Source organism: Hemiscyllium ocellatum, chromosome 11 (genome assembly GCF_020745735.1).
Source record: "Hemiscyllium ocellatum isolate sHemOce1 chromosome 11, sHemOce1.pat.X.cur, whole genome shotgun sequence".
NCBI classification, from domain to species: domain Eukaryota; kingdom Metazoa; phylum Chordata; class Chondrichthyes; order Orectolobiformes; family Hemiscylliidae; genus Hemiscyllium; species Hemiscyllium ocellatum.
The window spans coordinates 100,953,541-100,978,140 of NC_083411.1; the positions used below are offsets into that span (position 1 = coordinate 100,953,541).

The following is a 24,600-nucleotide window of genomic DNA, read 5'->3' on the forward strand; positions in this document are numbered from 1 at the left end:
AAGAATGCTGTGTGTTTCAATGAGGCATACCTAGGTTTTCCATCAGAAAACATATCTGTAGTCCTGCTACATTTAAGGTAATCGATGAAACAATTGTAGGAGGCAGCTCAACAACTATTCTCTTCCTCCATGACGGAACCTAGCCTGTCAGTGCAAAAGTAATTTGCAATTTCTTCAGCCACATTGCCAAATGGCTGATCAAGTGCAACTGCCTCCATCACAGATACCAGCCTTCAGCCAATTTTATTCATTCCTTTATGACAGGAAAAACTGTTTGGAGGCAATGGGTAATGCCAGCATTCTGGTAATAGCGCTGAAGACTTGTGCTGCCAGAACACTGGCATCTGTGACAATGTGGAAAATCATTTTAGAGATACATTTCAATAATTAAATGAATAAAGCATTTGCCTAAGAATACTAAAGATGTCAGGATTTGACATTCCATGTGGTTGCAAGGAAACCCAAAGCATTTCTTGCTTACATGCTACATTTATGTACATTTATTTGATGCATTGAATGGATCTGCTAATTGAATGGACCACCATTGTATTTTGACAGAAATACCTCAAATGATGGTCCTTCCTGACAGTGTGGGAAACTGCCCTGGTATACCTTGGACAAATCAAATTGGATCAATAACTGCTCCACCAGTCTACTCCGTCCAATTCAGGATGGCAGCAGAGTAACAGGGCTGCATGCGATCTCTTGCCTACAGCCCACCAATTTTCCTTTTGTTTCTGCTCTATTTTCCTTCCTGTGGTGCTTTGGACAGCAGCAGTGGTGCAGCAGTAAGAGTGGACATGGTTACTCCTGGCAATAGTAGGTTGTGGGGTGGGAAAGATGGGTATTCTGAACGTTTCCTTTATCTTTGATTTAATTCCTCTGGACTGTAATGCTGGACTATTTTCTTCTCTTAAGTATCTGTTCCTTTTGTACCTAAGACGGTGGTGTCATGCAGCGACTGGAAACGTCTCACCTGTACTCAGTTGGGTATGTGGCAAGAAAGCTAATTCAGTTCAGTCCTCAGTGATGTGATTGAAGGTGTCACCAACAGTGACACCACATGTTGGCTGAGAACATTCTGCTGCGTTAAATGGCAGTCCACTAGAAGCTTGGTAGTTTTCACGGAGTCCACATGTTATGAGGATTTAACTTTAATCCTCCTCCCACCACCAGGTCCCCAACCTTCAGCTGATGAAGGGGTTGGGTTTTTTTTTGCCCGAACTGTCGATGTTCCTGTTGCTCGGGGATGCTGCGCTGTTCCAGCAACACATGTTAACCGTCACCGCCCAGTTCAAACTGCAGTCACGTGATCCCGGGCTGGCTGGCGGTTGGGCGCGCGCGGGCTTCCTGCACCCAGTACCTGAAGCTCTCCCGCGGCGGGCCCGGTTCGTCGTGGCGGTCCTCATCCCTTCCCGCCTGGGACCTACCTCGTTGATCTGAGCCCCAGACCTGGTCCTCCGGAAACCCGTAACGTTGCGTTTCGGGAAATTTCCTTTTTTTTCCCGGGTTTTTATTTTGTGTGCGCGCGCGCCTTGTTGACTGATTGATTTATAAACCGAGCGGCGGCGTTGGTGGGTGTACATGACCAGCCCAGGTCTGTTTGGACGGAAGGTCATTGACTCGCTTTTGCTCAGTATTTCTAATAACTGGTGTCAGAGTAAGTTCAAATTGCAACGTTTGAGGAGGCCGCGGCCTATTGACAGGCCGGATATTAAAGGGAAGGTGTTGTGGGATTATGGGTGCTGCTGAAATATTTTATGCTGTTGAAAATTGAATCTTAACAATAAAATCGGCATTTTAGACGGCAAGTTACTGATACGTCAACTAAAGACCTGGAATCTGAGGGAGAAGAAATGATTATTTGCTGCCTTCACTAATTTTAGAGGATGTGACATTAAAGGGCCAGGCTAAGAATGATGTGGGAGAGCACAACAATGGGCTAACTGTAGAAATTGGAAGAACTACAGATGCTGTAAATCAGAAACATAAACAAGTGCCAGGGATTAACAGACAATCGATTTTTCAATGTTTAATTTCAGTTACAGCACACTGCAAATTTTTGCTATAAATTCTATGTTACGATTGAGCCCTCCACAATCACCTGATGAAGGAGCATCGCTCCGAAAGCTAGTGTGCTTCCAATTAAACCTGTTGGACTATAACCTGGTGTTGTGATTTTTAACTTTGTACACCCCAGTCCAACATCGGCATCTCCAAATCATAAGTGCCAGGGAGTTTGTGTAAACTGTATGGAGTTTGCACATTCTCCCTGTGACTGCGTGGTTTTCCTCCGGGTGCTCCAGTTTCCTCCCCCAATCCAAAGATGGGCAGGTTCGGTGAATTGGCCATGCTAAATTGCCCATTGTGTTCAGGGCTGTATAGATTATTTGTATTAGTCAGGGGAAATGTAGCGAATGGGTCTGGGTGCGATGCCCTTTGGAGGGTCAGTGTGAATTTGTTGGGCCAAATGGCCTGTTTCCCCACTGTAGGGATTCTACGATTCTGTGAAATTGCTGGAAACGCTCAGCAGGTCTGGGAGCATCTGTGGAGAGAAATCAGAGTTAATGCTGTGAGTCCAGTGACACTTTCTCAGAACAGAGGAATCTGATGAACACACTTTACTGTTTCAGATTTCAAGCATCTGTAGTTTTGTTTTATATTAACTCTTTATTGCTTTCAAGGTTTGTGCGAAGATTTGTAGCTCGAGTGCTCGTTGTTGTGGTTCTGTTCGCCGAGCTGGAACATTGTTTACTGTTTTGCTTTTGTTGGAGGGCTTACTTAGTGGGCGGCACGGTGGTACAGTGGTTAGCACTGCTGCCTCACAGCGCCTGAGACCCAGGTTCAATTCCTGACTCAGGCGACTGACTGTGTGGAGTTTGCACGTTCTCCCCGTGTCTGCGTGGGTTTCCTCCAGGTGCTCCGGTTTCCTCCCATAGTCCAAAGATGTGCGGGTCAGGTGAATTGGCCATGCTAAATTGCCCGTGGTGTTAGGTAAGGGGTAAATGTAGGGGTCTGGGTGGGTTGCGCTTTGGCAGGTCGGTGTGGACTTTTTGGGCCGAAGGGCCTGTTTCCACACTGTAAGTAATCTAATCTAATCTAATCTTACTTATGCCAATTACCTTCATAAGGAACTCCTGTGGTTCCTAGACCATGAGAAATAGAAAAGGTAGCCTTATTGACTTCTCAGGTCTGTTCCACCATTCAACAGGATTGTGGCTGGTCTGATATTCCTCACATCCACTTTCCGGTGTTTTGTCAGTAATCCTCTATTCCCCTACGGATCAAGAGGTGTCAGAGGCCGAGGGTGACCTTATAGAGGTTTATAAAATCATGAAAGGCAAGGATAGGGGACATAGACAAAATGTTTTCCCTGATAGGGGGAGTCTAGTACTAGAGGGTGTAGGTTTAGGGTGAGGGGAGAAAGATTTAAAAAGGACCTATGGAGCCAACTTTTTCACGCAAAGGGGGGGTGTGTGTATGGAATGAGCTGCCAGAGGAAGTAGCGGAGGCTGGTACAATTACAACATTTAAGAAAACCCTTGATGGGTATATGAATTGCGAGGGTTTAGAGGGTTATGGGCCAAGTGCTGGCAAATGGGACTAGATTAACTTCGGATATGTGGATGGCATGGATGTGTTGGACCAAAGGGTGCTGTACATCCCTATGACTCTGCCTCCACAGCTCTCTATAGCAAGGATATCCAAAGACTCAAATCTCTGAGGGAAGAAATTCAGTCTTAATTGAGATTCCTTTATTCTAAGATTATGGACTTTAGTCCTAGCTCTCCCTTAAGGGGCAGCATCCTTTCAGCACTTACGCTGTAAAGCCCTTTAAAAATCTTGGATGTTTTACTTTCGCTAAGACTTCCAGCAAACATTAATCTTTCATATTGTTTTCTCAATATCCTGGAGTTCTTTAGCATGGAAAACCCAGGCCAAATATGTGAAAAATTGTTACTTTCAAGGGAGGGAAGTCATTGGCATATGCTGAAGAGAGTTGATCCCTATGGGAGCATGTTGGTTATGTGTGGGAAGCCTAATTTGACTCTAAGGCTCAGATGGAACTGTCTGATCAAATAGTTGATTAGTAGAATCATTATAGTGTGGAAGCAGGCCCTTTTCCCAGCAGGTCCACACTGACCTTTGAAGAGTATCTCATCCAGATTCCCCAACCCTGTAACCTGCAATTCCCATGGCTGATCCACCCAGCCTGCACACTCTACCTAACCTACATATATTTGGACTGTGGGAGGAAATCAGAGCACCTGTGCAGACACAGAGACCATGCAAACTGCTTGGAGACAGTCACCTGGGAGGGGAATCGAACCCAGGGCCCTGGTGCTGTGAGGCAGCAGTGCTAACCACTGAGCTAACCAGAGTTGCCACAAGGATGGGAGTAGTTGTAAGATTTTGGAGAGTTTCAATAGCATGCCTGTACCTTGCTCTGTCATTGGCACAAGAAAACTCACTAAAATGAGTAAAAAATGAGGTCTGCAGATGCTGGAGATCACAGCTGCAAATGTGTTGCTGGTCAAAGCACAACAGGCCAGGCAGCATCTCAGGAATAGAGAATTCGACGTTTCGAGCATAAGCCCTTCATCAGGAATAAGAGAGAGAGCCAAGCAGGCTAAGATAAAAGGTAGGGAGGAGGGACTGGGGGGGGGGGGCGATGGAGGTGGGATAGGTGGAAGGAGGTCAAGGTGAGGGTGATAGGCCGGAGTGGGGTGGGGGCGGAGAGGTCAGGAAGAGGATTGCAGGTTAGGAGGGCGGTGCTGAGTTGAGGGAACCGACTGAGACAAGGTGGGGGGAGGGGAAATGAGGAAACTGGAGAAATCTGAATTCATACCTTGTGGTTGGAGGGTTCCCAGGCGGAAGATGAGGCGCTCCTCCTCCAGCCGTCGTGTTGTTGTGTTCTGCCGGTGGAGGAGTCCAAGGACCTGCATGTCCTCGGTGGAGTGGGAGGGAGAGTTAAAGTGTTGAGCCACGGGGTGATTGGGTTGGTTGGTTCGGGCGGCCCGGAGGTGTTCTCTGAAGCGTTCCGCAAGTAAGCGGCCTGTCTCACCAATATAGAGGAGGCCACATCGGGTGCAGCGGATGCAATAGGTGATGTGTGTGGAGGTACAGGTGAACTTGTGGCGGATATGGAAGGATCCCTTGGGGCCTTGGAGGGAAGTGAGTGTGGAGGTGTGGGCGCAAGTTTTACATTTCCTGCGGTTGCAGGGGAAGGTGCCGGGGCTGGAGGTTGGGTTGGTGGGGGGTGTGGATCTGACGAGGGAGTCACGAAGGGAGTGGTCCTTGCGGAACGCTGATAGGGGAGGGGAGGGAAGTATATCCTTGGTGGTGGGGTCCGTTTGGAGGTGGTGGAAATGGCGGCGGATGATACGTTGTATGCGGAGGTTGGTGGGGTGGTAGGTGAGAACCAGTGGGGTTCTGTCTTGGTGGCGGTTGGAGGAGCGGGGCTCAAGGGCGGAGGAGCGGGAAGTGGAGGAGATGCGGTGGAGGGCATCGTCGATCACGTCTGGGGGGAATCTGCGGGCCTTGAAGAAGGAGGCCATCTGGGCTGTGCGGTGTTGGAATTGGTCCTCCTGGGAGCAGATGCGGCGGAGACGAAGGAATTGGGAATATGAGTTCCTACCTTCAACCACGTCCCAAGTGAAGTCTAAGGTTTCGATTTCCAAGGAAAATTTGGACAAACTTCAACTGTTTGTCGATGGTCTACTGAAAATATGGACACTTATGGAATGAGGAAAAACTCAAATTGGGACTATGGACATCCAGGTCAGACTATTGTGTACGCACTGAACACCTCCACTGAGAGATCATTCCTCAAGGCCTCTCAAGCATTCATGATGTGCTATCTGATGCCGTTGAATTGACTGATGACCTTGATATCGAACTATAACTGCTTACCCAGCCAAGCAGAAAGAAAATAAAGTAGGTTTATGAAGTAGGGTTGCTAGCATGTGCACAAACAAAGAAATGGAAAATTGAGCAGCAGTTGGATGAGCACTTGTGGTTGTTAGGAACTGACTTGTACACAACCTTTTGGCTGGAGACATCAATTTGCTCAGTTGGCTGGATGGCTGGTTTGTGACGCAGAGTGACAATGTGAGTTCAATTCCTCCACCAAGTTATTATGTAAGACTCCTTCTCAGCCACTATCCTTGCCTGAGGCATGGCAACCCCTCAGGTAACAATCACCGATCATCTCTCTCTAGTGAGAGAACAGCCCTATAGTCTAGGACGACTATGGCAATTTTACTTTCAACTTCTCTACAAGGAGAACAGTCACAATTTCTCCAATCTATCCCTGTAACTGAAATGCTTCAGCCCTGGAGCCATTGTTGTAAATAACCTCCAATAAGCAAATCTTTACTAGAGCTCAGAGCAGTACACGATGCTGTAGTTGAGATTGATTCAGTAGCTTATGCAAGTTCAGCATAACCACCTTGCTCTTGTGCTCTGCCCCTATTAATAAAGCCCAGGGTAGTGTGTCAGTGGGAATTATAAGCTCAGCTCAACCCAGCTCAGCTTTCTGGATAGACCATAAGGTGATTACACCCAAGTGTGAAGAAATTCCCATTTCTTTCCACTTCTGTTTTGAATATTATTGACTTATAATTGTTCAAATGATCAGATACAATCATATCAATAAGAACACTGGAGAACAGTAAATGCACTTGAGTCACATTCGGTGCAATACCTTTGCAAAACATGTAAAGATAATTTTGCGACAGTGTGGTTTGGAATACTTTGCGCTTCTTTGCTTTGCTATATCTTGCGCAGGATCTATGGAAAAATGTTGTGGCAAATAGATGACCAGTTACCTTATGACTTTAGTTATTGTTTTCAAATAACAAAATATTTGTAAAACAGATGCCCTACAAGATTTGACAGAAGAAATATGCTTATAATACTTAGTACTGAAAGAAGTTTAACAAGTTATTGAAAATGAAAATTAACAATAGTGCAGTAATGACTGGCTAAATGTCTCCATCAACATTATGTGTAAATTATCTGATGGTTACAATATTGCTGTTTGGTGAGTACAAAGTAATTGCTGTATTTCCCATATTTATAGCAGTGAACACACTTTATTTGCTATAGAATACTTTGTAACATCCTGTGATTGAGATCATCGCTACTTTAAAAATGCAGGTTTTTGAATAGTTGCTTTGCGTTCTGAAATTTTGAAGACTGTGGAGTGGGTGGTGTATATTTGCCTGCATTTTTAAGAAAATTATAGAAATCAAGGCCTTGGAGAATACGACTGAAGATACCAATTTATAAATTGGTTCATTGTTTATCATAGAATTGAATCTAGAATCCCTACAATCCATTGAGTCCACCACACCGACCCTCAAAGAGCATCCCATCCAGACCCACTCCTCTATCTATCCCTGTAACTCTGCATTTTCCAGATTTTCCAAACAGGAAATTGTAATCTTATTGCAGCTGTGTATCATTTCAGCGTTGGCCGTTTTGTGAGGTGGCCATATATTTGTGTATGTAAATAATATAACAAATGGTATGAAAAAATATTTCAAAAACTACTTCCCAGTTAAATTGAAAAAGGATAAGGGGCACAGGTTCAAATTAACAAAAAAAAACTTTACAATTTTGCATCATTCTTATCTCAAACTGTTGAGTAATGGAGGCAAATATGTTTAAACATTAAGCAGCAACTTGATTTTATGATGAGTGGGATGTAGGTTCTTTCTGGATGAGTGACATTAAAAAAAGGCTAAATGACCCTTCTGGTTTATATAGAGTAAATTCATGACCTCTTACAATGCAGTTTTAAGTAAAAATGTTTAGCCATTCACAACTGTTTGTGATTGTGTTTGCAGATTTTACTGGTTACCAATCTCTGAAAGAATCCAATGTCAAACCGAATATACGCAGATCCAAAAGGCAATTACGATGACTATCAATATCCAGTAGTATTTTTACCACCATATGAAAATCCACCTCCTTGGATACCTTTGCAGGAGGTAACTGTGTTGCTTATGTTTAAATTTTGGTAATCTATCTGTGTAGTAACTAGGTCGAGAATTGACTTTGGCACAACTGGAGCATTATGATTTAATTTTTTAAAAACTGCTAGAATGAGATATGATGGAAGTTAGGATGCAAGCAGCAAAGTAATTCTTTAGTTTATGGATGGTAGATTGTGGGAGGTTGGTCAGGAGTACATTGGGATAGCTGAGTCTCGAGTGTTTTTTAAAAAACGAATGAGGGTTTTAGCAGGTGAGAGCAATATTATGAAAGTGAAATTGGCACAGTTCGTAGTGGAAGCAGGTGGTCAGACGCTTGTCTATGGGTCAAATATGACCTCAACTCAGCAATATGTTCTGATTTTGATGCCAGCAAGAGTGATGGAGTTTTTGTGGAGACTGGAAAAATGATGTCAGTTTTTTTTAATTATTTGGAACAAATTTATGCTCCTGCAGAAAATCACGATATCAGATCATCAGTCTGATAATTTAACAACTAGAGGAGTTGGAAGGGATATTGGAATGGTATATGTTTAGCTGGGTGTTAAAATGCATTTCAAAGCTACCATTATGCTTTGAGAAGTCTCCTGAAATGTGTGTCAATGAGAATTGAGTGGGTTCAAAGGATAACTTATTTGAGTACACCAAAGGTTTTTGGGAGCTGGAGAAGAAGCCATCTCAAGTTATAATGGAACTAGGTGAGAACAGTCTCATCCAACAGGATGGGAGTGCAGTGGTCAACCACTTCAAGAACATCAGACCGATCCAGAAGGACAAGGAGAGATAGATTGTGGCTTTGCCACAGACCATTTATAATTTTTTGATAACAGTAGTTTTAGTTAGTTAAGGAGCAAAATTCTGATTGAAGGGATTCACAAATGGAGTCCTGGAAAGATTGGTACCAATTTATGAGTTATTGACCAATATGTGGAATTTGAAGTGATTGAAGACCATCTTTATGAGGACCTTTTGGAAAAGAAGGAAACGTGAGAGATGGCAGTTTGTAAGGGCAAATGAGATTAAAGGTTTGTTTTTGAGATAAAGGTGATGACTATAAATATTTTCTAATCAACTTGTTCGAAGTTGTTAATGCACATGTGGATAGGGTTGAACTAAGGCCTCCTGACTCAAAGGTAAGCATGCTACCACTGTGCCACAAGAGCCCTCAATGGTGATGTTTGTAGATTTAAAGGCGAGATGAGCAAAACCTAGAAAAATAGTGTCAACTCAATTTTGATCAACATAGGGACCTAGAGGGTAAATTAGGTGGTTGTCAATTTAGGGAATAGAATCAAGGAAGAAGAAATTGAATCTTGGGAAAGAGATGTGCTTGTACAAGTGTTGGGAATATCACATTCATAATTTATGTTTTTTAATGTATCTAAAAGTTTAAGCAGTCGATGAATGGTTGTATCAAGTTGAGAAACTGACAAACAAATGTGATACAAATGACCATGCATTTATTGCATTTGAAATAGCCTGTGATTATTCAGCAAGTTCAGAAGTGATGTGGAAATGCTTGGATAGTAAGTTATTCATTGTTAGGTTTGTGGTAGAGCCAGAGGGTCACCATTTCCTTCAATGAAAAGTTTAAATTAAGTATTAAATTCTTAGGAGGAGAGAGATTAGGGTACTTGGTCAATAAGGAAGTTGTTTCCTCGGGGCAAAGTTCTGGGATGAATGATTGCAAAATCTATTGACTATACAAATTATTCATAAGGGTTACAGAATCAGTTTTGTTGAAGGTAAAATATCTAAATTTGCACTTCAGTTTGAGGTTGTCTCAAAGTGTACAATACTGTTGTAGAGATGGGTTAAGAGGTAGAGGTTTTTGGGATCTTTGCTCAGAAAGCAAGCAGTCAGTTTTCGAATAAAAGAAAAATAGTGAGATGCTGGAGGTCCAAATATAACAGTGCTGGATAAACTCAGCAGTTCTGGCAGCATCTGTGTAGAAAGAGTTACTATTTGAGTCCAGTGACTCTTTTGAACTGGTTTGGTCAGAGTTTTTGATTTGATGTGGACTGTAGTTCAATAGATTGAGAGCTACTGGTTCTTATATAGATAAAATATTAAAAGTTATGGAATGTGAAGTGATTGAAGGCCATCTTTATTATTATGAGGAAAACATCTATAGAGATTTTGAGCTTTCTGTCATAAGGCTCTGTTGAATTAGCTTGAAAGACTTAAGAATGTGGTTTGGTATCTGCTAGCAATCAGAGCAAGAGACTAAGACATCCTCAGCCATGAAACCTTAATGGAAGGACCCTCATAATATTTAACTGCTGAGAAAACTGTAACACTGAGGGACATTGAAGTGCATTTTGGAGTCGGGTAACATAATTGTGGGTTGCTGCTCAGAAACGTGAATGCACTTACGAAATCTTGATTCAGTCTTGAATGGAAATAATAAGGAGAGTTGGAGTTATAGCGTAGGTCTTTAAGCTATATTGGTAAGTTACTGGAGTTGCTTTAGATACAATAATTTTTCAAATTGTTTTAAAACTGTGAAATCTTGTATAACTTAGTTTAGCTAATTGCTAGGAATGTGGATTTCTCTTTAAATGTTAGTGGTCTCCAAAGGGATCATTGCATGAGATAAGAAGCCTTGCTTTACTGTGGTCAGTGATGTTGCAAAATTATGTATGAACCTGATTTTTGATTTTTGAGGGAGTGAGATTTTTTAAAAATTGAAACTAGCTTTTATTTGATTCTTTTAGAGGTTACATCACTCAGATTACAACAATGAACTGACCCAGTTTTTACCTCGAATAATCCAGTTGAAGAAACCCTCTGGAGCTCAGGTATTAACTCTTCATACCTAAGTAAGTATTTGTAAATTAAAGGAAATTATTAAGCTCTGAGTGCTTTGTGGATGCAGTGTTTCAGCTTTAATGTTAATATTTTTGCCCTCATTTTTATCCAATAATGGTTGGGTACTCAACCAGTTTAAAAGGATAATTAAATGGATTGCAAAGGTTTGAGTTGGTATACTGCAGGTCGACAGTTTGATGCTATAACTGCCACAGGCAGTGAGTTCCTTAGTTTGATATCCATGCGATTGGTTGCTGCTTCAATATGAGGAAGAAAAGAATGTCTGAGATAACCCCATCATAGATCATGTTTTCCAGTCCCCCATGGCATAATAAATTTGAATAAGTTACTGGGAACACAGTTTCACATTGATCTAATTGTTATCAGGGATTCTTGGTGAAATGAGTTTGAAGCAGCCACATCTTTGTTCTTAGAGGGGTGAACTGTTTGGCACTGTGTTCCTTTGAATGATGCTCCAATTTATCTTTTTTGATGTGGCTACTTTATTGAGTTAACTTGGGGAGAAGGAAATGTATAGTTGAAAATTAGCTCTGATTGTCAAGCATTGCTTTGAGTGCAGCCCAAAGTTGATCCACTAGAAATTAAAGCAGTGGCAATACAATATGGAATTTTGGTGTTGTAGCTGATCCAGCCTACAGTGCTAAAGCTGATTGTCAGCCAGGACATTAACTATTGCAGTGGATTCTTGATAGGGCCTTGTCTAAGGATTCATGTAATACTGCGTTGGAAATTCTGTAAATCTGATGTTTCACAAAATTAATTGTGTTTTTGCTTTTTGCAGCTGGGATTCAACATCCGAGGGGGCAAGGCCTCTCAGCTTGGCATCTTCATATCAAAGGTTTGTATTCATCATTCAAGTATGCTACAGTTTTATGTTCTTCTATTGAGTATTATGTCCAAGTTACAATCTTGGAGTTTTACACTGAGTAAGAACAAAGGCATAGGACTCGATCTATTGGCTAAGGAGTGACAACTATTCAGGGAATAACTTGAGGAATTCTGGTATAAAAAGTCAGTTGTTTAAAATGTTAACATTTAGTATTTAAATCCAATTCAAGCTGATGGATGGAAGTCTCTCTTGTCCACTGACCTTTACAGTCTGCTATGAAATTAATTTGGGTGGCCTCAGTCCTATCCCTCAGGGTCATAACACTATAGCGGATGATTTCCTAATTCAATGGTGGATTGGTAATGTCACTCATGGAGGCTGTGGAATATTGGGAAAACAAATTTGGGATCAATGTGTCAACTATGCACCTCAACCTTAGGACAGAGTGGAAGATCTAACACATTTATGCACACAAATACTCTTCCCTTTCCCTTTTTATGCACCACTCCTGGCTGTGGCAAAGGTCAATTGTTGATGTTCTGCAGATATCTGCTAGTATAGATGACTTCATATTAAGTAAGAATGGCCATATGTGTTCAGGATTACAAACCCAAGTGTAAGTAATTGCCTTTTATCATAGGTGATTCCTGATTCCGATGCAGATCATGCAGGGCTGCAGGAGGGCGACCAGGTCCTTGCAGTGAATGACATTGACTTCCAGGACATAGAGCATAGCAAGGTAAGTTCCAGAGCAGAGAAATGTATCTATGTGAACTCTTAAGACTAATCATGTGGGGCAATAATTTTGAAAGTTTGTAACATGAGTTCAGGTTATGCGATATGAACCACTGTTCAGTGATAACAGTTAATGATAATAGTGTCCCTTCCACGTGATTAATCTTTTTCAGTTCAGGGCCTGACCACAACACCAGTATCCTAAGTTTGTGCGAAGATTTGTAGCTCGGGTGCTTGTTGTAGTGGTTCTGTTTGCCGAGCTGGAAGTTTTTGTTGCAAACGTTTCGTCCCCTGGCTAGGAGACATCACCAGTGCTCTGGAGCCTCCTGCGAAGCGCTTCTTTGATGTTTCTTCCGGCATTTATAGTGGTCTGTCCATGCCGCTTCTGGGTGTCAGTTTCAGCTGTCCGCTGTAGTGGTTGGTATATTGGGTCCAGGTCGATGTGTCTGTTGATGGAGTTTGTGGATGAATGCCATGCCTCTAGGAATTCCCTGGCTGTTCTCTGTCTGGCTTGCCCTATGATAGTAGTGTTTTCCCAGTCGAATTCATATTGCTTGTTGTCTGAGGGTGTGGCAACTAGGGATAGCTGGTCGTGTCGTTTCGTGGCTAGTTGGTGTTCATGTATGCGGATTGTTAGCTGTCTTCCTGTTTGTCCTATATAGTGTTTTGTGCAGTCCTTGCATGGTATTTTATAAACTACATTAGTTTTGCTCATGTTGGGTATTGGCTCCTTTGTTCTAGTAAGTTGTTGTCTGAGCGTGGCTGTTGGTTTGTGTGCCGTTATGAGTCCTAGGGGTCGCAGTAGTCTGGCTGTCAGTTCTGAAATGCTCCTGATGTATGGTAGTGTGGCTAGTCCTTTTGGTTGTGGCATGTCCTCGTTCCGTGGTCTATCTCTTAGGCATCTGTTGATAAAGTTGCGCGGGTATCCGTTTTTGGCGAATACCTTGTATAGGTGTTCCTCTTCCTCTTTTCGCTGTTCTGGTGTACTGCAGTGTGTTGTAGCTCTTTTGAATAGTGTCCTGATGCAGCTTCGTTTGTGTGTGTTGGGGTGGTTACTTTCATAGTTTAGGACTTGGTCTGTGTGTGTTGTTTTCCTGTGTACCCTTGTGGTGAATTCTCCATTCGGTGTTCTCTGTACTATCACGTCTAGGAATGGAAGTTGGCTATCCTTTTCTACTTCTCTCGTGAATCGGATTCCTGTGAGTGTGGCGTTGATGATCCGGTGTGTTTTTTCTATTTCCGTGTTTTTGATGATTACGAAAGTGTCATCGACATATCTGACCCAGAGTTTGGGTTGAATTTGTGGTAGGGCTGTTTGTTCTAACCTTTGCATAACTGCCTCTGCTATGAGTCCCGAGATTGGTGATCCCATGGGTGTTCCGTTGATTTGTTCGTATATCTGATTGTTGAATGTAAAGTGTGTAGTGAGGCACAAGTCCAGTAGTTTAAGTATGCCGTCTTTGTTGATAGGTTCCGCCTCCTGTTTTCTGTTCTGTATGTCCAGTAGGTTGGCTATTGTTTCTCTGGCTAGGGTTTTGTCAGTCGAGGTGAACAGTGCCGTCACGTCAAATGAGATCATGGTTTCTTCTTTGTCTATGTGTGTATTCCTGATGGCGTCCAAGAATTCCAAGCGACCATAATCATACTACCAGCAGATAAAGGCAGAATGACAGTCATCCTAGATAAATCAGACTACATCAAAAAAGCACAACACATACTAGCAGACACCAACACCTACCAAATGAAAGATTCTGACCCCACACCACAACTCACCAATAGAATAAATAACACACTAAGGAATCTACAAAAAAACGGACAGATAACCAAAGCGGACCTACGAAGAATGAAACCAGAAAGCAACAACACCCCCAGATTCTATGGACTACCCAAAGTACACAAACCAGACATCCCACTCAGACCCATGGTATCACTACCAGGGACACCAGCATACAAACTGGCCAAAGAACTACAACAGAAACTGAAACACCTGGTCAGCGGATCCAAACACTCCATGCAATCAACACAGGAATTCTTGGACGCCATCAGGAATACACACATAGACAAAGAAGAAACCATGATCTCATTTGACGTGACGGCACTGTTCACTTCGATTGACAAAACCCTAGCCAGAGAAACAATAGCCAACCTACTGGACATACAGAACAGAAAACAGGAGGCGGAACCTATCAACAAAGACGGCATACTTAAACTACTGGACTTGTGCCTCACTACACACTTTACATTCAACAATCAGATATACGAACAAATCAACGGAACACCCATGGGATCACCAATCTCGGGACTCATAGCAGAGGCAGTTATGCAAAGGTTAGAACAAACAGCCCTACCACAAATTCAACCCAAACTCTGGGTCAGATATGTCGATGACACTTTCGTAATCATCAAAAACACGGAAATAGAAAAAACACACCGGATCATCAACGCCACACTCACAGGAATCCGATTCACGAGAGAAGTAGAAAAGGATAGCCAACTCCCATTCCTAGACGTGATAGTACAGAGAACACCGAATGGAGAATTCACCACAAGGGTACACAGGAAAACAACACACACAGACCAAGTCCTAAACTATGAAAGTAACCACCCGAACACACACAAACGAAGCTGCATCAGGACACTATTCAAAAGAGCTACAACACACTGCAATACACCAGAACTGCGAAAAGTGGAAGAGGAACACCTATACAAGGTATTCGCCAAAAACGGATACCCGCGCAACTTTATCAACAGATGCCTAAGAGATAGACCACGGAACGAGGACATGCCACAACCAAAAGGACTAGCCACACTACCATACATCAGGAGCGTTTCAGAACTGACAGCCAGACTACTGCGGCCCCTAGGACTCATAACGGCACACAAACCAACAGCCATGCTCAGACAACAACTTACTAGAACAAAGGAGCCAATACCCAACATGAGCAAAACTAATGTAGTTTATAAAATACCATGCAAGGACTGCACAAAACACTATATAGGACAAACAGGAAGACAGCTAACAATCCGCATACATGAACACCAACTAGCCACGAAACGACACGACCAGCTATCCCTAGTAGCCACACACTCGGACAACAAGCAACATGAATTCGACTGGGAAAACACTACTATCATAGGGCAAGCCAGACAGAGAACAGCCAGGGAATTCCTAGAGGCATGGCATTCATCCAAAAACTCCATCAACAAACACATCGACCTGGACCCAATATACCAACCACTGCAGCGGACAGCTGAAACTGACACCCGGAAGCGGCAAGGACAGACCACTATAAATGCCGGAAGAAACATCAAAGAAGCGCTTCGCAGGAGGCTCCAGAGCACTGATGATGTCTCCTAGCCAGGGGTCGAAACGTTTGCAACAAAAACTTCCAGCTCGGCGAACAGAACCACTACACCAGTATCCTAACTTGCTGCATAGATTAAAGTTCAGAGGAATATAAATGATGATTGTTATTCCTTAATGTAATTAAATCAGTTAACATCAGACATAGCAGTGCTAATGGATGGATTCTGTTGAGATAACTTGCATTTCTTGTTGAAACAAAATATTGTTTTTCTCCACTCACAGAAACAATCGACTTCTGTTTTCCTTTCAGATCTTTGTTCTTGTTAAGTTATTGTTTTTCTGTTGTATAGGCTGTTGAGATCCTGAAATCTGCCAAAGAAATTACCATGAGGGTTCGTTACTTTCCATACAGTGAGTACTTTCCATACAGTGATAGGAATTAGGATTGTGAGTAAACCATGAGTCAGTTTTTGCCTTCATAAATGGAATATTGCTGATCTCAAGACAGTTTATCTGCCTTTGCGTTTGAACGTTCTCTCTTCATGTACTTATGTAACACAAATATACATGAAAACTTAAATGGCCTGTCATCCACAGCTTTTCTGGAAGAATTCCAGATTTTGACAATCTTTTACCATGCTTCCTGATCTTTTAGAGTGAATCTCCTGACCCTCATTTTAATTTTATGCCCTCCTGTCCTGGATTTCCACATTTGAAAAAATAGAGTCTCTTAATTAACCCTTGTTAAATCTTTTATGTCTGAGGGGTGACCTTATAGAGGTTTATATGAGGGGCATGTAGAGGGTACACAGATAAGGTCTTTTCCCCTGGGTGGGAGAGTCCAAAACTAGAGAACATAGCTTTATGGTGAGAAGGGCAAGATTTAAAAGGGATCTAAGCGGTAACTTTTTCATGCAGAGGGTGGAATGTGTATGGAATGAGCTGCCAGAGGAAATGGTAGAGGCTGGTACAATTACAACATTTAGAAGGCACCTGGATGGGTATATGAATAGGAAGGATGTTGGAGGGATATAATCTCAGACATCTGTTCAGCATGGACAATTTGGATGGAAGGGTTTGTTTCCATGCTGTACCTCTCTGACTGTGACTCTAAATCACTCCTAAATCTGGTGTATTCAGTGGAACTATCATCCAAATTAATACAGACTATCGTCAGTTTATTCCTTTAATCCATTGTATCATTCTGTGTCTGTGTACTGTGTCTACGAAACCTTTGTAGAAGTCCAGAACTGAACAAATCCAATCTGATCAAGAGTTACTATGAATAAAACATAATTTCCTGTACTTTATTTTCCAATTCCCTTCTGATCAAGACCAATATTTAATTAGCTTTTTGCCTTTTGTTTCTGTCTGCAAGCTTTGAGATTTATGGTGTTTAGAACAATATATAATTTGAAGTTTAATCTATATTTTTAATTTGTGTTAAGGTGTGAGGGAGAGATGTTTCTTTTTAGTTTGATTTTGTAGTATTGGTTTGAGTTGGTACAGAGATTACTTCTTGTTTATATGCTGTTTAATGCAGTTTTATTACCTTAATCTGAAGAGCTGGGTTTTAACAATTGTGTTTTTTTATGAAAAGGTTGTTCTTATTCTGTCTACCCTGTTACCTAGTGCAGGTGTCTGTGTGTCATCCTTTTGATACTGACAGAATAATTCAAAAAGTCAGTTAGTTAGTCTGTGTATTTGTGTGCAAAGTTTTGGAGGCTCTCCCAAAAAGAAATCTGGCCTGGAAACTAAGCTTAATAAACTCCAGTATTTGCTCTGAAGTTCTGAGGAGTTTAGTTTGCAGTTTGTTTCAAGTGTCTCAGAGACCTGGCAACTGAAGGAAATCAGCAGCTAGGGGACACAGAAATTTGCCAAAAGGAAATGAAAAGCATGCAGTGGCAATGGTGACTCTCTGTTGAGGTTTGAGTGTAAGGATATTGCTGGAATAAAACAGTGTGAATTTGAATCTTTTTATGTGGTTTGTAATTAAGTTGTTCAGGCTTTTTTGCTTAGTGTAACATAATTTTTTTTCTTATTTAATAAACACCTTATTCTTTGTTAAAAGTTAACTGACAACCTCTTGTGAATATGTTCATTAACTGACCTCCAGGATTTTAAAAAAAGTTAGGATCTAACAAACCAGGTTTCGCTCTGGGATCTGATAATATGTATGGATATCCTTTATACCTCCAGAATTTTCATTTGCTTATTGTTTAGAAAATATTCCAATTTATTCTTCCTGGACATGATGGATGACCTCTAACTATCTCTTGCCAAACTCAGCTTGCCACAGTTCATAAAATTCCTTGTGCAGAATTAGGTCATTTGGCCCATCAAGTCTGCAATGACCCTCCAAAGAGAACCCCACCCAGACCTAGCCCCTGACCCTATCCCCATACACCACAATTACCATGGCTAGTCCACCCAGTCTGCACATCCCTGCAGATTATGGGCGATTTAGCATGGCCATTTCATCTAACTTGCACATCTTTAGACTGTGGGAGGAAATCAGAGCACTTGGAGGAAACCCATACAGACATGGGAAAAACATGTAAACTCCACACAGACAGTTGCCAAAGGCTGTAATTGAACCCTGGTCCTTGGTGCTATGAGACAGCATTGCTAACCACTGTCCCAAATTCTTTCGAGGAATGATCTCAGTAGATCGCAGTGAAGTAGCTGCTCTGCTACTTACGAAACCCTGAGCCAGAAATCAGGTACGGGAAAGAGGGTGCGCCCATTATGGCACACTTCTGCCCTGAATCAAGTGGTACTAGATACCCACCAGAATCTGCTATTGCAGGCCAACCAGTGAGCCCTGGCACTAGGATATTGTTGACGTTTAGGCAGAATTCTAATTTAGGCATTCAATCATCTTCTTCGAGATGGTAGCTTCACACTATTGGTTCCTCAGCCAAGCACAGACACCAAATGTCTGAACCTGTAATTCCTCTTGTACTGAGCAGGATTACAATTGCAACAAAGTGTCATCAGTAAGGTAAAGTTAATCTGTCTTCCAACGGTTTAAACCCAGCTCACGTTCCCCATTTAGTGGGTGAACAATCCAATGTTTGGTGAATTCTGCTTCACAATGATAAGAACAGCCAACATCAAAGGATCAAAAAAACGACATTGCTATGAATGCTTGGCAGCCAGTTATTCCTGTAGCAACTTTTCTGACCTACTTAAAACTTTTCCTGCTTAAAACCTAAATGGTCGGAAGGATTGGTTTCCTTTTCACTTCATTTGTCCATTTGCAATTTCCTGTTTCCTTCTGTACTATGCTGTAGAACTCTTTTCACTAAGTCACTTCTAAAAACTAAAGTTTCAGTTCAAACCTTGGAAAACATTTCTTACATCAATCAGGCCACATTCTCCTTTTTTGTAACCTATTTGTTTTCTTTTTAAGAATTAGAATTAGAATCCCTACTGTGGAAACAGGCCCTTCGGCCCAACAGGTCCACACCAACCCTCCGAAGAGTATCTCACCCAGACCCATTCCCCTACATTTAACCTTGACTCATGCACCCAACCTATATATCCCTGAACACTATGGACAATTTAGTATGCCCAATTCACCTAGCATGCACATCTTTTGGATTGTGGAAGACAACTGGAGCACGTGGAGGAAACCCATACAGACAATGTGCATACTCCACACAGACAGTCGCCCAAGGCTGGAATTGAACTCGGGTCCCTGGTGCTGTGAGGCAGCAGTGCTAACCACTGTGCCACCTTTTTCTAACTAATTTTCAACCACTTTCAACCATTAATTCAATTTTTTTATCACTGATGATTCCAGACCTACTGAATTTCTGTTTTTGTATCAAATTAGATCACTCAGACGAGGCCACACAAATCCATGTGGTCTAAATTTGTCCCAAGTTCTTAGTTAGGACGAGTACAGATTCTAGTAGTTATTAGATTGACAGGTCTTTTGTTTTATGGTTTACTTTTCCCTTATCCTCTTAAATAATGGTGAGACATGAACAAAGGTTTTTACCCTTTCACCTTTATAATATTGTAAACTATTCCCTACAAACAAGTGTGCATTTAAAATAATTGTGCATTATAAATTAAGCAATTTGTTTCAACTCCTCTAACTGTTGTAATTTTTTCTGATATTTTCTCTGGCTTGTTTGATGGCTGCTGTACATTCTACCTTGCCAGCAAGCATCTTCCATCTATTTGAGAAAACTGAGAAAATTAGTGTTTCTCATGACCTGAATCATGATGTACCAACAGGAAAGAGGTCATGTTACCAAGAAATCTTTTGAGTCCCGTGGAGGAGATGAAATTTTGCTGGTTTGGGGTGCACTTAACTGTTTTGTTTCAGTTTTTATCACATTTGTTTTCTGAGGTGCTAGTTGTTGTAAATGTCTTTAACTAGTGTCACTGTAGCTCAAAGAATAACATTTATGCTTCTGGATTGTGGGTTCAAGTATCTCTCCACAGACTTGAGCATAAATTCTAGACAAAATCTGTTATGTGCATCAAGGATGCCAGCTTTTGAATGAGATGTTATTGCTGTCCTGCACACTCCTGAAAGTGAATGTATAAGATTCCATTGCACAATTTTGAAGCAGAGCAGAGGAGCTCCTCTTAAGTATTCTGGCTGCTACTTATTCCTCAATCAGTGCTTAAAAATAAATTAACTACCTGGCAGTAACACATTGTTTATAGGAGCTTCGATTTTGCGTTATGGCTGTTCTATTTCATATCCTGTAAAAGTACTGACCTAAAATCCCAGCAACATAGAAGTGCTTTTGGGATGGGGGCGTGGGGTGTTTGGAGGATGTGTAAGGTACTATACAAATACAAGTTTTATTCCACTACCTCATTCATATGTTTGGACAGTGTTCAGATGTCCTCCATTAACTATCTGTCAACCAAACTCTGATCCTGAGCAATCCCAACACATATTGTCTAGAAGTGATAATTGAGTAATTTAAAAACAATGGTAGATATTTATTCTTTTCTCCTTTTGTTTGTCATGGGATAGTTGTAGCACCCTAACTATGATCAATATCTAACAGTAACTATTAGGGATTGAGCCTGGGTTTTTCCTGGTCTCTATGCTGCAATTCTGAATGTGAGAGCATTTATCTACCAACTCAAAGCTTCAAAATCTGTCCTTTTATTTAAAAAAAATTTCGAACAAAGCAAGTAGTAATAAATACAAATTTGAATAACATATAGCACATTTTAACCTAAAACTCCGCAAGGTGCTTCAACTATTTAATGAAAAACACGTCACAGCTAAAGGGGGATATGAGGAGTGACCAAAACTTGATCATTAGTGAACTTTAAGGACTTTAAAGGAAGAGATAGAGATGACTGAAAAAACTTCCCAGCAGGTCCGAATGTAGGTGTGTAGAAGGGATATTAATTACAATGAGTTTAACTTCCTCATTATTCACGGACTGGTTAACTCCATGCATTTAAGTTGATACAAATTCAACATTAAATTCCTCATCCATTTAAAATAATTGGTTCAGCATTGTTCAGTTAAACTATTTCTTGTATATAATTTTGTATATATTTCATACATGTGCAATAAGACATAGGACCTCAATTGTTACTGGTGAGGGCTATGCTTTAAATAGATTTCCTAAAAAATTCAAAACCATGGTTCCTAAATTGGACCATTTTTTTACACTGACATTCTGATGTAAAAGTTTTAGTTACTAGGGCTTTAAATTACGCAGCACAAGAAAATCTGTATCTTAAATTATCTCCTATGTACTCTGTAATACAATATCTAGTGTTACCTGTACCAAGTACAGCTAGTTTGCTTGGTGTTTACAAAAAAAATCTTTAGATACTTGCCAAAAATACACTGATCTCCTAATCACCAAACATTTTTGGTGGCTGGAAAGCAGAATTAGGAGATCAGTGTGTTTTTGGCAAGTATCTAAAGAGAGTGGGGAACAGCATTTTTATTTTATTTTCCATCTTGACTATACTGAAAGTAACCAGTCATTTTTTTCAGTACAGGCAGTAGCAAGCGTTTGCATTCCATACAGATTGTGTTGCTTATATCTCCTATTAATCAGAGGCAATATTATGATATGGATGAAGGGCATTCCTGCTGACAAAAAGCTGCTTCGCTAGTTGGAGCACCTTTGTTATTGCTGCAGGCAACCTGAGTTGGTAGCCCTTCTGTGCAATATGATTTTTGGTTTACTTTGCAAGTTTGAATGATCAGTTTGTGAAGATAATAGTCTACAGTGGGAAAATGGTAAAGATATTTTGTAGCATATACTGTTATAAGGTTATGTAAGTTTGGAAGCTAATTAATTTCATCTTAAATTGGATTGTCAGATTTTGTCTGTTTTCTTTCAGACTTTCGCAGACAGAAGGAAAGGACAGTTCATTAATTGGAAGTCCTGCCTTAGAAATTATTGGAAAGTTTTGTACTTGGAAGATGTCTGGTCGACTGGCTCAATATCTAGAGAGATTCTGAAATTGGGTTTTCTGGTTTTTTTGGACAAATTTGAAAATGAAATTTGAGATTTATAAATATACCTCCTGCATTTTATATTTAACATTTCTAGGATTTACAGTCAATTTATGTTAGTGTAAATTGTTGGAGAATTGAGAAATTTTGGGGAAACTTCAATGATGGAGAACTTTGTGTGAACTGAAACTCAGACACTGTCTGGTTCTGCAACTGTCATGGGAATCTAACAGGAATCTTAAACCTGTTATCGTCAGAAGCCCCAATCGTTGCTACTGCTTTGCTTATCTCTATGTAGGATTGTCTTTTAAGGATCCTTCTGACTTTTAGTTTTGTTATAAAAGGTTGAAGTCTGTTGATTCTATACTACATCTTGCAACAATAAGGGAACGACCTTCTATGTCACCGCCACTGTTTGTAATGGTTTCTACAGGCTATAAAACCAAGAAACTAATTTTTTTATGTTTAGCACAGTAAGCAAGATGTCTGCACTTAATTAGTATATCTTTCAAAGCAATAATGTCAACAGTTACAACCATCCAGATGATATTTAATGGATGGCAGAGAGCATCGATAGTTGAGGTAAACACGTGGACTGTCACACAGCTTTGCTTGACCCCATTTTGGATTTAACTGCATCGGTTTCAGTTCTCCCACTACAGATAGTTGCAGTTATACGATCGTGAAGCAGTTACAGAAATTGTGGTGAAGGCTCTTGGAAATCTAAACTTTTAGAACATGAACTTCTCAATTTATTGAATCAAATCCTTGATCAGAAAGATTAATGTAATGTGTGGTTTTTTGATTTTTTTTTGCTTGGATGTACCTGGTGACCGAGATCATGCCAGAGGTTATCTGGAATGTTTGAAGCTAAAATGTTGTCTTTGGGAGAAATTCCTCAGATACAGGCAGTAAGTGATTCAGGAAAATGCATGTCAGGATCTTCTCTGTTACAGGCAAGAAAGGAATTTCTTGATGGTTTCCACAGCATGCTTTAATCTCTCTTCTTGAAGATATTTACTATATGCAACAATTGAACTATAATTTTGGGGTATATGGTGGATAATGCAGAATAAATATGTTAAAACTTTTGAACCTTTTCGGATCATTTCATCATATGTGAAGATGAGCAGACCTCAATGAACTTTTTACTCGTGTTCTATATCAAACAGCTTAATTTGTTCTTGTATGCCATCTGATGTGTGCGAATACAAGCTGGGGAAATATTAACTGTTTCACAATCTGAAAAACAATTCATTTTCCACGATTTGAAGCATGTGATTTTATTTCATCAATGTAAGCCTGTAAACAAAATTGCAGCAGAATAATCTGTTCACTTATAATATCCACTGAAGAAAGGCCCAGTGGAATAAGTCTAGTAGAGCATGGAGTTCTTTAGTCCAACAAAAAAATATAGAAATTTCTAAACAGTAGTTACTTTTAAAACAGTGTCAGTTTATGAAATCTATCATGTGTCATTTGATTTTTGGAAGGCTCCTCAGTTTGATTTTTTAAAAATCTCCATTGTCATGGTGATATTGACAATGACAAGACTCTCAATACAAACATTGATTGGGGGCCCATGTTGACTGGTGAAGAGGTCATCAAGAGAAAAATCTCAAAATCATTATTTGCCAGAATCAATCTTAGAGGAAACACCTTTACCAAAGGTCAGTATACATTCAGGGTAAAGATTAAATTCCTCCTTTTTGATGTCAAAAGTCCATGTACTATAATTGCTTCTTGATTATATTTGATGTCTTTGCAGCCTCACATTGTGCAGTATCTTAAAATATGATATACATGTCCAACCCTAAAGGTGTTGTTTACACACACTGAAGACAGTTAGTGCTCTTGTCTACGTTGCTGTAGCCAGAACTCTAAAATTACCATATGCTTTGCCAACATAGCATACCAAGCCATAATTGAGATAGTGATTACATTAATAATTTAGATTAAAAGCTTTAATACATACATGTCATGTATCAAATAGGAAGGTTTGTTTGATGTTCATTCCTTTATGAATCAAAACATGTTTTCCAGGATAGAAAAACACAGGCCATTTGACCACATTGATGCCAGCCCTTTGTAGGCACAACATCTTTCTCCCATTCCCCACTGTTCTTGCCATTACCCTGAAAACTTTTCTCTCTTATCCTACTTTTTCTTTGAAAGATCCAGTTGAAACTCTGCCAGCCTCTCGGCCAGAGATTCCATAACCTAACCACGATGTAAAATAAATTTTCCTCCATGGAGCTTTTGGTTCTTTTGTTATTTCTTTGATCCTGGATCATTCCATCAATGGGAGCCGTTTAACCCTAGTATTCTTTCTGAACATTAGATTTTAAAATCAAATTGTCAATCAATCAATATCTCTTTGAAGATTATTATCCTCATGATTCACAAGTTTTGAAATTGAGCCTTGTTTACC

The 24,600-nt window shown here is 40.7% G+C and overlaps 1 protein-coding gene across 5 annotated transcripts; it reads left to right on the forward strand.

Annotated features, from left to right (window-relative positions):
* The first annotated feature begins 1,296 nt into the window (after positions 1–1,296).
* pdzd11 (PDZ domain containing 11) lies at positions 1,297–23,264 on the forward strand. 5 transcript variants are annotated; one of them, XM_060832762.1, is made up of 7 exons: positions 1,297–1,660; positions 7,854–7,997; positions 10,718–10,801; positions 11,614–11,670; positions 12,302–12,400; positions 16,054–16,114; positions 22,055–23,264. In XM_060832762.1, the coding sequence occupies exons 2-7, from the start codon at positions 7,887–7,889 to the stop codon at positions 22,087–22,089; spliced, it is 447 nt and encodes a 148-aa protein (XP_060688745.1). In that variant the 5' UTR covers positions 1,297–1,660; positions 7,854–7,886; the 3' UTR covers positions 22,090–23,264. The 5 variants fall into 5 exon arrangements, with proteins under 5 accessions (XP_060688745.1, XP_060688746.1, XP_060688747.1 ...); XM_060832763.1 differs by having other exon boundaries at positions 1,297–1,614; XM_060832764.1 differs by having other exon boundaries at positions 1,297–1,597.
* Positions 23,265–24,600: the final 1,336 nt, after the last annotated feature.

Bases quoted from the DNA above. Each gene is read 5' to 3' on its own strand.
- pdzd11 (XM_060832762.1), top strand. From the start codon at position 7,887: ATGTCAAACCGAATATACGCAGATCCAAAAGGCAATTACGATGACTAT. The intron at 10,802-11,613 runs GTATTAACTCTT...TGCTTTTTGCAG, and splicing joins AGAAACCCTCTGGAGCTCAG to CTGGGATTCAACATCCGAGG. The intron at 11,671-12,301 runs GTTTGTATTCAT...CTTTTATCATAG, and splicing joins TTGGCATCTTCATATCAAAG to GTGATTCCTGATTCCGATGC.